This window comes from Xenopus laevis, chromosome 7S (genome assembly GCF_017654675.1).
Source record: "Xenopus laevis strain J_2021 chromosome 7S, Xenopus_laevis_v10.1, whole genome shotgun sequence".
Classification (NCBI taxonomy): Eukaryota; Metazoa; Chordata; class Amphibia; order Anura; family Pipidae; genus Xenopus; species Xenopus laevis.
In genome coordinates this window covers 33526259-33541417 of record NC_054384.1, presented here as the reverse complement: position 1 = coordinate 33541417, position 15159 = coordinate 33526259, and the positions used below count along the sequence as shown (strand labels likewise).

General features: G+C 42.5%; 1 protein-coding gene across 1 annotated transcript; it reads left to right on the top strand.

The window, feature by feature from the left end:
• Window positions 1–7521: 7521 nt before the first annotated feature.
• On the top strand, window positions 7522–14660 carry LOC121396281 (traf2 and NCK-interacting protein kinase-like). The gene is made up of 8 exons (XM_041571112.1): window positions 7522–9692; window positions 9876–9966; window positions 10086–10213; window positions 10492–10546; window positions 10656–10728; window positions 11028–11203; window positions 11776–11978; window positions 12707–14660. The coding sequence occupies exons 1-7, from the start codon at window positions 9621–9623 to the stop codon at window positions 11901–11903; spliced, it is 723 nt and encodes a 240-aa protein (XP_041427046.1). The 5' UTR covers window positions 7522–9620; the 3' UTR covers window positions 11904–11978; window positions 12707–14660.
• The last annotated feature ends 499 nt before the right edge of the window (window positions 14661–15159 follow it).

The following is a 15159-nucleotide window of genomic DNA, read 5'->3' as shown; positions in this document are numbered from 1 at the left end:
AAACCAGACACTTTGATAATGATGTTTTTCTACACAAAAAAAAACACTTTTTCCCTGGTGAAACTAAACAAATGGGGACATTCTGGGGCAGATTCATAAAACATTTTCACATCTGTCAAAAACAAAACAAGGGTAACTGGTTTGATGTTAGTTATTTTGTCGCCATGTGCTAAAAAGCTCAAAATTGACCCTTTTTGCTTCCCTATAAGTGCTTGGCAAAACTGGCTTGTTTTGCCAAAAACATTTTCCAAAGTGCAGAACATTTGCATTTTTCTCCTTTTTTTTGGGGGGGGGGGGGGTTTCAGCACACAACACGGGGTTTAATTCTAATGATTTTTTTTTTATGTGAAACTATACCCTGCAAAAAGGTTCTCTCTCCATATCATGATAAAATATTCCAATTTTACTCTATTGAGGATGCATATGTCTACAAATAAACTTTTGTCTCAGCTACAGGGTCCCAAGAACAAAAGTTAGCGATATACAAAAGTTGGGTGGGAGGTTGTGGGAGCATACGTAGTGTGGTGAAAGTGCTAGTGAACTGGCCAAATGAACTAGAAACATACAAATGGAAGATTGATTAATGCACATTCCTGGATCCTTTGTTTCATAAGTAATGTAATATTTGTGCAAATATGTTGAAAAAAGGGTTACAATCTCCCCTATAGAAAACAAATGGAAAGGGATTCATGGGTGCGAAACCAGAACCCTGAATAAAGCAGGGGGAGCAAATGTCATCAAGCAAATGCAGCCTGTTTTTTAGACTCATCCTGTATACAGAGGGGCTGAGGTGATGGCAGGTCTTTTGTAAGTTAATTTACTGGCTAAGCCATAGTGATTTGCTGGTGGGGAAAACCACGACCCCCACCCGAACCTAACCCACTACGCCCCAGCCCACACCTGACCCTAACCCGGAACGTGCCCAGCTGTGAGGATATGAAAGGGGCGGGGTGTGGCCTGCACGAGTATATAAAAAGGCGTGTGCAGAGGCCGAAGTGGGGCAGAAGAAGACTGCAGCCAGCCTGCACATCACTACAAATGCAAAAAAGTGGGTCACAGCTTCTGTAACTTGGGGTACTGTTTATGCAGAGAGTATAAATCATGGGGATGTTTTGCACTATACATAAACCAATAATAAGTGATATTATTTGGAAAGCAGGTCTCTATCCACCTTAGCCTTGTTAGTAATGGGGGCCCATGTTCAATATCAGTATCAAGTGTGATCTCTGTACCGTGGGAGAAATGCCGCTTAACTTGCCACTTGCTATGGCAAAACCACACAGTATCATGTGACCAGGACGGGGCTCAGAAAAAAGATACAATGTAGGAGTATGAGGCTGGTGCCTGGCAGAGGGAGCTGCACTATTAACAGAAGAGAGGTAGAGCACTCACTAAGCTATTAAACACCAATATGGGGACTGGGGGCTCATTTTCTTGCCCAATTTGATTGGGAAACTCCAGGCAGGGATAATGACCTCCTTTGCACAACCACTGCCCCTGGGTGGTGCCTATAATTGTGCAGGAATTTGCTGCCCTAAAAGTGCTTTTGCAAAAAGGGTCCAAAACTGCCATAACTGGGGCCCTATAATACTCTGTTAGCAAATCTATTACACCTCTACAAATTAAGAAAATGTGGCTGAAATCTTTCAAAAAACAAAGCTCAAAGCGATAGAGTTCACTCCCCTGAACAACTCCGCCCATTCCCACCATACGCCCGGCCCCTATTTAGATCCACAAACTGCTATGGTCGATTGGGCCCCTAACAGGTCTAGTATCTGGCTGTTCATGATCAGTAATACGGCATACATTATATCACTGAGAATCACTTTATGGCAGACAATGTACTGTTAACCCCTCCCCCTCACTCTACCACAGGGACTCTGACAAAACTCCCTTATGTCCCACCATGTCCAGCCTGATACCAACTGCCCTATAGAAATCCCCCTGCCTGCAGCCCAGCACTTACTTCATAACAGGCAGAACAGCACTTCTGTCTAGACAGGTCTCCCTCTGCTGTGCCTGCTCTCTCTGGGCTTCTCCCTCCCCCACTCAATCTCTGGAATCACTGCAGGAAACTTTCTCCCATTGGCTAAAATTACAGGAAATTAGAGCTGAGGCAAGACTTCCTCTCCCATTGGCTAATGTTACAGGAAATTAGAGCTGAGGCAAGGCTCCCTCTTCCATTGGCTAAAGTTACAGGAAATTAGAACTGAGGCAAGACTCCCTCTCCCATTGGCTAATGTTACAGGAAATTAGAGCTGAGGCAAGACTCCCTCTCCCATTGGCTAATGTTACAGGAAATTAGACCTGAGGCAAGACGCCCTCTCCCATTGGCAATTAGAGCTAAGGCAAGACTCCTTCTCTCACTGGCTGCGGGATACTCTCTTCCACTGGCTAAAATGACAGGAAGTGACCATTTGCAGCCATGATGCAAGATGCTGCTCTCCCATTGGCTGCAGGTTACTTTCCTCCCCCTCATTGGCTAAACTTGCAGGGGATGGTTTCTCTCACAGAAAGCCCTCCATGATGTGCTTGTGTGTGACACAGGGATGGGGGTGGGGCTTTGTGTGTTACTTTTATACCAAAAAAGCATAAAACTGGTGTTAAATTTAAGTTATGTTTATAAAGCTGCACCATGTGAATTAACCCTGCCCTTTTGCAATAATTCCATATAGTAAAGCTGTGAGGCACTTGTTTATAATCCTGTGTCCTGAGTTACACCAGAATTTACACACAGAGCCCTTGTATAGCAATATACCTGCACTTACAAAAGATGTTGTCTAACTGCCATAACACTGATGTACATGAAGAATCATATACCTGCCGTCTAATATATGTAAGGTCTTTCATTGACTTTTTAGTATAAGCCCTTTATTTAATACCACCTTTATACTTCCATTAATATCCCCCTATTCATGTTATCCTCTTCCTCTGCTGGGCAGAACTGCCATACCACTTGCCAATGTAAGGGCACCAGGAATGCTGCTGTGAATGGACACTGTCAATTTACCTCATACAAAGTGTAATTATACTGTAGTCAGTGTTGGAGTGGCTCACCAGATACCAGGAAAACTCCCAGTGGGCCCAGGTGTCGGTGGACCCTCATGCTTTTAAAACATTTGGCCTATTTCATGGCCATTCGCTATTTCTATGAGAAGAAACAGGTTAAATATATGGAATGTTAGATTATAGTATGTAAAGAAAAGATACAAGGAGAATAGAGGTTGAGTGAGGAGAGGAAGAATAATAGAACTGAGAGTGGGCCCTTGGTCTACGGTTTTTGGGTGGGCCCTTGGTATCCCAGTCCAACACTGACTGTAGTTGGTCTGTTTAATAGAAAAATAAATCAGGAACACAATAATATTTATTCATCTTTACGGTGACTCTAAAATCCCTGTGATTTAAAAAGATAAAACACAAGTGCGCATGCGCGAAAAAACATGAGTGCTCATGCGCAAAACAAAGATACGCGCACGTCGGATAGCAGAGGCAGAGAAGGTGCGTGCCTGGCACCCCTCCAGCTTTGCGCCCTAGGCACGTGCCTACTCTGCCTACCCCTAGTTCCGGCCCTGCTTCTATCAACAAGGAAGATCTATTGCAGAGACTTCTCACACCTACTGTGGGTCCATCACTTGTGGGGGCACCCTGGGAGATGATACTGTGGCCAATGGAGAACTCAACGAGGCAGATGGTGATCTGTGAATATGGCATTTCCTCACCAGCTGGAGCCAATATCTCAGGAAATGTAATTACCACTTATAATGTTCATATCCATAGAGGTTCATGGAATATTAAATTAGGGCTGGCACACTCTAAAGTCTTATATGGCAGTGAGGCCATAAATTGCATTTCACATCTAGATTCCGCATGTAATTGTATTGCTATCAACGTTTCTTTTGTTTTTTTAAATTGTTGCTGCCATTTTCCCAGCCACCTCCAGTCACTCTGTCACATGACCTGATTTTTCATCTGACAGTTATAATAACGGTTTTCTCACTTTCATTTCTGGGATCAGAGGTGAGTGGACCAGGGCCGCTTCTGCCATGAGGCAAGGTGAAACCCTTGCCTCAGGCGGCAGCGAGCGGCCAGTTACAAGGGGCGGCAAAAAGCCGCCTCTTGTAACTTTAGGAGCCGAACTTCCGGGTTTTAACCCGGAAATTCGGCTCCGCTAGTGCAAAGAGCGCTCCAGCACTCAATGCACTAGCGATACAGCCCCCTGAAACCCGCTCCGACGCTAATTTTTAAGCGCGGAGCGGGAGAGGAGGGGGGCGGCATCTGGGCTGCTGCCTCAGGCGGCAGCAGCCCCAGAATCGGCGCTGGAGTGGACACACAAACACACTAGGGGGATATTTTAAGGAAAATAATGACATAAATGCAGAAAATTGGCATTAATGAGAGTCAGTAGGTAGCGCCTGGGATATTAGCCTTGGTTTTGCACGTATTTTTTACATTTTAAAAGTGAATATGAGAGAGTTGAGCATGGGGGGAGAATGGGGAAACAGGGAGACTAAACATTCACAGAAGTATAAAATAGTATTGGGTACCAGATTCCTTTTCTAATATATTGCTATTAACATCTATTTCTATAAGTCACACTGTATTCAAGTGTCTGGTTTAAAGGATATTGAGATAGAACTGTCAGAGCTGTGATATTGTCAGCCACCAACGGTCACCTTGATGCTGCCATAAGTCTGATGGTGACCGTTGGTAGCTGCCTGGGTGAGATCACACATTGAAAATCAGTAAGGTAGACAGGAATATTCCAATATCATTTGTATTTGGACTTCATTTTGTAATGATTTTTTCTTTAGTTGCACTGCCCTACAGTTTTGTATTGTAACTGTCATCTGATTGCTAGGATCCCATTTACCTTAGCAACATTGACCTGTGTGCCAACTTTGCAGCCAATCACAGTTGGTATAAGAAATCATGTGATTGGCCGCATGGCTAAATGACAGTTAAAATAACGGTTTTCTCACTTTCATTGCTGGGATCAGAGGTGAGTGGACCAGCAAACACACTGGGGGGGGGGAATTTTACAGAAATGCAGAAAATCTATTTTAATTGTGCCACTGAGTAGCGCCTGGGATAGTATCCTTGGTTTTACTCATATTCTTGTATTTTAATGAATATAAAAGCTTAGTATAAGAGTTGGGGTTGGGGAAGGAATGGGGCAGCACTTGCTGTTCAGGTTGCTCATTTTGTATATAAAATTGCCTACTGTAAAACCTCTTCAGGGTAAAGTTTTTGAGTTGGTACTTCCCAGGCATTAATCCCCTCAAGCTGCCTGAGAATGATAATGTTAACAGTTAATGACAGACAGCCATTGCTTTTTACTTATATGAGATGTCTAAAGCTCCCAACAGCCCCTATCAGACCTTCAGCCTTTAGTCATCTTACTGTCACTGACCTACAAGTCCCAGCATCCCCTATAAGACCATCAGCCTTTAGTCTTGTAACTGTTACTGACCTACAAGTCCCATCATTCCCTTTCAGCCCTTCAGCCTTTAAACTTCTATCACTACAAGTCCCAGCACCCCTATCAGTCTTTTAGCTTTGAGTCTTCTAACTGTCACTGACCTACAAGTCGCAGCATCCCATATAAGACCATCAGCCTTTAGTCTTGTAACTTTTACTGACCTTCAAGTCCCAGCATCCCCTATAAGACCATCAGCCTTTGGTCTGGTAACTGTTACTGACCTACAAGTCCCACCATTCCCTATCATGGTACTGAGTATGAGAGCTGCCATTATTAGTACCCCCCTTTTCTTTGCCAATTGATATCCCTACCCCCACCTATGCAATGTCAGTATCTGTTGCTAGCAATGATGTCATCACCTGGACTGCTCCATGGGAATGTGGGTGGTTAACAATGTATCACCTGAGAGCTTTTTGTTATGTAGCCATGATCTCCAACTGGAGGGCCCCCCACCAATTAATTTTAACATAAACCAGTAGTGAAAGGGCACCTGTGCATGCTGGGAGTTGCTCAGGCCAAAGAGCATCCTGGAAAAGAAATAACTCCCCTGCTCCAACTGTGTCCTTTCTCATGGAAAACCCTTAAGTCTACAGAAATACAAAGATGGGGAATATTTAAAGTGGCAAATGATCTGATCCCTTTAGATGGGGTAGATCAGCATGTCCCCTCACTAGCCATTTTATAGGCAGGGTCATTTGTTTCCTAGAAATTCTGGTCTGCCCTGAGCTTTGCCCATAGTTATCTAGTTTCCCCATAAAAAAATATGTCGTACGCAAAACTACAGCTCCCAGCATGCCCAGATAACCTTTGCTGCTGCCTTCTGAATTAAGAAAGACAAGAAGGCGCTCAGTACTTGATGACAGATTTTTCAGCAGTTACTTGGCTACATCTGCCTCCATCAGCCACATCTTACACCTGGGTACTATGTATAATGACAGGCATGGCAGGTATGACAGCAGGTTAAAAAGGCATTCTGGGAATTGTAGTACAACAGTATCAGGTGAGGTGGCAATGTCAGTGCTCTTCTCTGATTTGAAGGTTAAAGGGGTGGCTCACCTCTAAGTTTACCTTTAGTATGTTAGAGAATGGCCAATTCTAAGCAACTTTTCAATTGGTCTTCATTGTTTATTTTTAGTGATGGGCGAATTTATTCGCCAGGCGCGATTCGCGGCAGGTGAATAAATTTGCGAAACGCCCGCGAAATTTCGCCGAAAAAATTCGCCGGCGTCAAAAATTTTTTTTTCGAAAAAATGGACGCCGGCGTCAAAGACGGGCGCCGGCTCCGAAAAACGGGCGCCGGCGTCAAAAAGGAGACGCCGGCGCCGTTTCGCGAATTTTTCGCCGTTTCGCGAATTTCGCGCGAAATTCGGGAATTTTTCGGCGAAGCGAAACGGCGCAAATTCGCCCATCACTATTTATTTTGTATAGTGTTTCAATTATTTGCCTTCTTCTCCAGCTTTCAAATGGGGGTCACTGGTCCCGTCTAAAAAACAAATGCTCTGTAAGGCTACACATTTAGTAAGTTATTGCTACTTTTTATTACTCCTCTTTCTATTCAGACCCTCCCCTATTAATATTCCATATTCTCATTTAAATCAATGCATTGTTGCTAGGGTAATTTGGACCCTAGCAACCAGATGAAATTGCAAACCGAAGAGCTGCTGAATAAAAAGCTAAATGAACACAAATAATAAAGAAATCAAAATCAGTTGCAAATTGTCTAAAAATATCGCTCTCTACATCATACTAAACGGTATTGAACAACCCCTTTAAGAAAACGTATAATTAGAGGGTCACTGCTCCATCTAAAAACAAATGCTACAAATTTATAGTTATTGCTACTTTTAGTACTCATCTTTCTATTGTGTCTTTCCTAATCATATTTCAGTCTCTCATTCAGGTCATTGCATGGTTGCTAGAGTAATTTGGACCCTAGCAATTGGATTGCTGAAATTGCATTCTATAGAGCTGCTGAATAAAGAGCTAAATAACTAAAAAAATCACAAATAATACAAAATTTAAAATCAAATTGTCTCATGTGATCACTCTCTACATTACACAACTCTCAGCAGCCTCATCAGAGCTTCAACATTAGTTGTTGCTGAAATCTAAATTCTAGAGATGATAAAATAAAACTGTGAGGTTTCTTTTCATCAGCAGGGACTGGGCACCATGTTATAATAGATAAAAGGATGGGGCCAAGTACAATTTGATTCAACTTTCCCTTCAAAGCTGTCCCTTCAAAGCTGTTATTGCTGCAATGTTATTGCTGTCAAGGTGTGAATACTGATATAAGGCAGTGTATGCTGATATGTACAGCAGAGAGTGCCGGTACACGTGAGCTCACAATCTCTTCTTTCTTTTCCTCTACCGTAAAGTGAAATTCTGAGCGACGAATCGATTTCGGAGCGATTTCGGAGTGATTTTCTAATCGACTTTTCAACTCGACATTTAAACTTCGACTTTTCTAATCGAGTTTTTCAAAGCGATATTCAGTGAATTTTTCCACCTTTTTTTGACGTCTGTTATAAATAACATCTTTCATTGACGTCTGCTGGTATCGCTTTTTTATTCTCAACTGCTCTTTTAAGAGCACAAATACCGGGGGCGTAATGCCATTCTGGGCCCCCCAGCGGAAGGTAAGGCAGCCGATACCATTTTATTTTAATTAAGGGTTTAAGTATACAATGTTAAGTAAAGTATACAATGTTAAGCCATTCAGTAACACAGAGCAGGCCATATGCAGCTCTATAAAGGGTCCATATTGGGGGCAGCTTATTACAGAATCAGACTGTAAACTTGAAATCTGTACCCAGCTGTATTATAAGGGAATTACATGTCACTAGAAATGAATAATAGTTTGGTTCTTATCCAGGGGTTTAACTATAGAGGAAGGAGACCCTGTGACTGATGGCCCAGAGGTTTAGGGGGACAGTGGTTTCAGGGGGGCAGAGGTTTAGGGGGCATGGTGGGGTATTAATCAATAAATGGGTTCATGAAAATGCCTGAGTGTGCCCTAAAATGATTGTGCTATGAGGCTCAGTAACATCTAATTGCATCACTGTCCTGTATAGTTTACTGAGTAATTACTTTGGGGAAAGGGTATCTGTCACACTGGGAAGTACCATTTAGTACTATATAATGTCCCTTTACACTAATGATCTCTTTTTTTCCCTCAGCAACAAGCGGAATGCGGGTCCCTCTCCGAGACTTATAAGGTGAGTAGAAAAGAGGGTAAAATACATGACTCAGTAACTGTAGGGGCTGCCTGAGCATGGAATCTGGCAGTAGGTTTGGCGATGCCCCCGCCCAGTTGTAAAATTCTCCCACTTGGCAGTTGCCTCTCTATTTCAAGTACCTTATTGCCAATCCTCCCCTCTTCCTCTGTCTGTCCCCCCAGGTAAGTGATAACATTTTTTTGTGACCCTGTGGCATATTATGTTATCAATAAAATTCCTCTTTTATTCTATTCTATTTTCCAGCCTCCTGATGGTCGGCTGACCAAGGACGTGCTTCTCGGAGTGGGTGGAACTGGAGACGTGTATAAGGTAAGGGAAAAACCAATCACTAAATGGCAGAGGGAACTGGAAGCAACTTCAAAGTACTAGTGGCATGTTGTGGTCCCCGAATAGAATAGACAGTAAACTCCGTTTGTTCCCAAAATGAATTTTGATATTTGCAGCTAATATTGAATGTCAGTTAAACCTTTTCTATCTGTGTTACAGGGTCGCCACCATCGCAAAGGAGTGGTGGCTGTGAAGATAGCCAACATCAGCAGGGTAATGTATTTTTATAGTTCCATTCTCCACATCATTCCTATTTGTGTGGTCGACTATGTGAGCTAAAGAGTTTCCCCTTATCCCACTCCAGGATGAAGAGTCTGTTTCCCGGGAAGTTAATTTTCTCCGGAAGTTCAGCGGCCACAAGAACGTCGCCGCTTTCCATGGAGCCTATTATAGTGCTCCACTTAATGAGTGCTCATCGGAGCTGCTTGAGGTAAGAAATTATTTGCTGTATCACGTTTATCCCTCTTGTGCCAAAGGGATCTCCATTAAAGGTAATAGAAGGCCTTAAATAATTTATTTCTATTTTTCTACTGCAGGTTGTCCTTGAATACTGTGGGGGCGGCTCCATATATGACATGATTAATACCACCAAAGGCCAATCCCTGAGAGAGACCTGGATTGGATATGTATGCAAAGAAGTGTTAAAGGTAAGGCCAGATTTGCTTTACACACACACAAATATATATATATATATATATATATATATATATATATATATACACACATATATATATACACATATATATAATTTTTGTAGATCATTATTATTATTGTTAATGCTTAGACCTATGTCTGTTATAGTCTTATAACATGAATCTCATTCCCCCCAGGCACTCAAGCACATCCACAAGAACAGGGCCGTGCACCGAGACATCAAGAGCCCGAACATAATGCTTACAGAGAAAGGGAAGGTGAAGCTGAGTGAGTAAAACAGTTATAAAATGACAGAAAGCTTCTGTGAATATAGAGTCAGAGGGTTTCATAATAGTCTTTAAGTTATAGCATTTAAAAATAAATTTTATATTCATTTATCATTTCAGTCGATTTTGGACTCTGCTGGGACCTGGACCCACAGACTGGAAAGTGCTATGAGAGTGAAGGCACTGCGCACTGGATGGCACCCGAGGCCATAAGGAGGAGAGGCAAACCAGTGGCGTATGACACCAAAGTATGTTGTACTCATGATACTTGGTGCACTTACCTTTCATTGTTACTGTACATTTTTCTCTAACCTCTCCCCTCCTGTCTGCACAAACAAGTGCTGCATTCAGTTAACATCAATTAATGTTACAGAAGAGCTAAACTTGAAGCCATAGGGGCCAATTCTTCTGTGTTTTCCATTCATTGTACGTAGGCACTGGTGGAAAACCAACTGGGCAACAAGTAATATACAAATACACTAACCCAATCTCTCCTTCTAATGCTTTTTGGTGTCTTTTTTTCCAGTGTGACATCTGGTCGATGGGGATTACCGCCATCGAAATGGCCGAGGGAGAAACACGTAAGTGACTCATAATTGTTGGGGGTCATCTGCTGCTCCAATGAATAAAATAATTAAATATCTTATACAGTATTTGGTCTAATATATATATATATATATTTACTTTTAGCATATGCCAATCAGTATCCAGTGTCAGACCTCATACTGAACAACGATGCACCGGAGCTTCAATCAAAGACCTGGTGAGTCCTTCCCAGCTCATGATGTGCTTGTGTGGAGTTACTGTGTAAAACCTCTCTGGGAATAATGGTCTTTTTCTCACCTATATACTGCTCTCCACTAAACCCTCCACATACCTGAGTCTGCCATCACCACACACCTTGGGTACTAACTGTCCATGTCGCCACAGTTGAACTGGATTAAAGTGGGTACATCAAACAAGGCAATACCCTGCATTTCTAGCTAAAAGCCAAAGTCACTGCATTTTGATGTTTCATTAGATAAAGCTAAAAGCTGTTCTCATTTCATTTTTTTTTTACAGGTCACAGAATTTTGTGTCCTTTTTGAAGTGTTGTCTAGAAAAGGAACCATCAAAGAGGTGGAGTGCTGAAGAACTTCTGCAGCACCCGTTCTTAACTGAACTGCCCCCAAAGAAGACGATTAGGGCTGAAATAAAGAAACACCTTCAGGTGCCGCAGAACCATCTGACCAAGAAAAGTGAGTGAAACCAAATTGTTGAGTTTAAATCCCCCCCCTTTTGCATAACTTAAATCAAAGCACTAAATGTAGAAGCTGAAAAAGGTGGTCGTATTATATTGGCACTAGGAATAATGAACATTATAAGGGGGACTTAAAGGAGAAGGAAAGGCTTTATTTACTTCAGGGTGCCAAAAGTTAGCCACCCCCAAGTGATTGTACATACTTACCTTAAACCCCAGGCCAGTGCTCCTATCAGAACTGCACCGGCCCAGGGTTTCAGGAAAGTATATACAATCACTTGGGGTGCCTATATTTTGGCACCCCCAAGTAAATGGCCCTTTCCTTTTCCTTTAACCTCATTACATTTTAGGATAACACTGACAATGGAATTCTAAGACAATTTTCATTTTTATTTTTGAGTCATGCACATTTTATCCTGTAGCAATTCTGTGCAGCAATACACACTCACTAGCTTACATCTGTGCAGGTTTAACAGCACTTGCATCCGTTTTGATTATATCCAATAAATGAAACAAAAAAGGATATTCATTTTAGCTATTTCCTTACTGTGCTTTTATTCATTTACACAGGATTGAAGGGAGTAGCTGTCTGGACCATGAAGAAGCTGCAGAGTGCTTGTTCCTTCTGCACTCACCAGACATTGCCAGAACAAAGCGTGGCTGAGCAAATGGCACTGGAGGGCTTTCCCTCTTACTGATCTTGTGGCGAATAACATCAATGCTCAAGATGATTCTCCTGAATAACATCCAAGGAGAAAAATCCACAGGGAAAGGTACCATCTTCATTAAATATTCCTACATATTGGTCCTAGAGAGCTTTAGGACAATATTTTCTCTGCCGGCGGACAAATCCCAATTTGGTCCCCTTCTACCCAGTGTGTGTATGCATTGACAGTAACTAAATCCACTTGTCACTGTGCACAAGAGGTGGATTTCTGCTAAAAAAAGTCGTATGCATTTTCCGATCAAAATCCTCTCCGTGAGCTAAGTGATAATTGGGTGCATACACACACCAGGCAGTGGTGGATAAATGAACCTGGAAAAATAACTGATTTGCCATCTTTCCTTTCCTAGTCATCCTTGTAGACTTGGGGGCAAAATTATTAGTAAAATTTATCAAGCTGTATATTTTTACGCCATGTGAATGCCAGATTGAAAGCAAAAAACACGTAAAAAATGTACACCATTTTTTTACACGGCGAAGCCTGCCAATGTGTGATGTATTATGGTCTATTATCCAGCTGTTTTTTACACAGCATAATAAATATGCTCCTTATACTTGCACATGTGCTGTACATTAATATTTTCTGATTTTACTTTGCTGCACATGAGCGAATTGTGCCAATAAATTTTATATAGTAGAGGAGCCCAAAAAAAACACCTCATGTTAGCACCCCACAGTGAATAAGGCTTTCCTTCTCCTTTAATGACATACTACTTAATGAATATTCATAATGATATACAGTATTACTTATTGATGTTTATTTTGTTTCTCAAACAGCACCAGTGCCAATGACAGCTCCACCAGAACCATCTGAACCACCCGTGTCTTGAACATCCACTGACAGTGTCTTCACCTTCATCCAGAGCTCCATACTTACTGCATCCTTTTCAGACCACCATATTTTCACCAGTGGTGTCTTGAGATCCTGCAACTCCACCAATAGTCTCACTTAAAGGACCACATCACCACCAGTGGTACCTTACTTTCCATCTAATGGCTCCATCAGCCTTTTCTCTCCCTTCTAGTGCACCTTTACCACCAGACTGTCAATCTTTTTACAGGTCCACTTGCCACACAAGGCACTTTTTCAAGAACCACAGCTCCACTTGTGATGCCAAAGTTTCCATCTACAATAGTTCCAATAACAGCCTCTTCTCCTTATTCTTCTGCACGTCTACCAGCACATTCTACCATCTGCTGCACCTTCAACATCTGCAGCTCATCATTATGCTCATTATTATGCAGCATCAGCATTATTCTGGTGTGTTCTCTTCATATTACTGAAGACTATCACATTTCCACCAGAGGTGTCTTTAGATCATGCGACTCCACCAGCATTCATACTTTCTGTAAGACTCCACTGTGTCCTCCAGCATCATGTCTGCCTGTGCGCAGATGTGGGGGTGCACATTCTTTCGCGCATCCTTGGCACTTGCTGCCATCTATGTGCACTTCCATGCACCATATCTGACTCTACATCGTGTGTGCATGTTTAAGCCTTTCCTTGAAGAAAGTATATTGAGCTTGGTTATATTTCCTCGCTCTTGTGTGATCTTGTGTTTGCTGCTTCTGACTTCTGGATTATGACTCAGCCTGATTCCTGGATTTTCTATTGCTTCAAATCCACCTGCCTCTTGACCGCTGCCTGTCCCCGACCTTGAATTAACTCAGCCTGCCTCTGTTTTTTGGCCTGTCCCTGATTATGCTTCAACTCTGCCTGCCTCTTGACCTTTGCCTGTCCCCGAACATGAATGAACGCAGCCTACCTCCGTCTTTCGGCCTGTCCCTGATTATGCTTGAACTCTGCCTAAACCTCAGCTTGACTTCCGGAAATGTCTTTCTTCCTTGCTTTCCACTACCATCTGTATTTACACTATCACAGCTCCAACAGTGGTGTCCACATTTGTCACAGCTCCACCAGTTAGATTTTGCCTTTATGGTCCACAGCTCCAGCAGTTGTGCCTTATTTTGTAACAACCATTCTTCTTATCATGCATCTTTGGATCCACAACCAGACTCTCTTTCTTATTCTGCTGCAACTCTACCACCATGCTAATATACTTCCAGCATTTGCATCTCCATTAGAATTACATATTAAACCTGCCATAGTTAAAACACACTCACATACCCCTCCACTTCCTCCTACTGAAATCATATGTCTTACAGTCCTGTATATAATATCTACAGCGGTGCATCCTCAGCAAATGGTCTTTCTCTATACAAACCAATCCATCTGCACCACCAGCCATCTTTCTTCTTCTTATTTTCCACTTCAACAATATTTCATCGTAACTTTACGTTGTCTTCAAACCACCTCACAGAGCCAACCACTAAAACGAAGGCCCCTTAAAATAGTAGTTTCTTACACTTCCCATTGCTTCACCAGTGGTGCTTTTTTACTTCATTTATTTAACTCCAACTCACATTTTCAAATCCCTGTATGCACTCTTATTTTTTTCTATTTTTCATATCATCATACACACACACCCCTCCACATACTGCACCCTCTCTAGTTCATATTTTAATTCATAGCCCCCATCTGTACCTCAAGTGGTGTGGCTTCACTATATTGTCTTCTACTCCAACAATTCCTTCAAACTGACATTTTGTTTTCAAGCAGCATCATCACATCACCATAGCAGAAGATCCTCTTCAGATCCCCCTCCACAATCCCTTAGGGCAGAGACACACGTTAAGATTCGGGGAGATTAGTCGCCCGGCAACAAATCGCTTCTTCTTCAGACGACTAATCTTCCTGAACTGCCTTCCCACCAGCTAGAATCGAAATCGCCGAAGGGATGGCAGCGGAGTGCTTAATTTTCCGAAGTCGCTGGAAGTTTCCTTGTGAGGCTAATTCGGGCGATTTTGGAAAATGAAGCACTCTGAGTGCCATCCCACCGGTGATTTAGATTCTAGCCAGCGGGAAGGCAGTTTGGGGAGATTAGTCGCCCGAAGAAGAGCCGATTTGTCGCCGGGTAACTAAATCTCCCAGAACCTCCACGTGTGTCTCTGCCCTTAAAATGCTACACATACAATAATTTAGAGAGGGTTGCATGCCAATTTAGCAAGGGAAAAAACACAGGGATTCTGACATGAGCTTTTAGTTGAAGTTGATCCAGGGACTTGTCCGACTGCCCATTTGGGAGTCAGGAAGGAATTTTTTCCCCCTCTGAGGCAAATTGACTCTGGCTTCAGATGGGGTTTTTCGCCTTCCTCTGGATCAACTATTA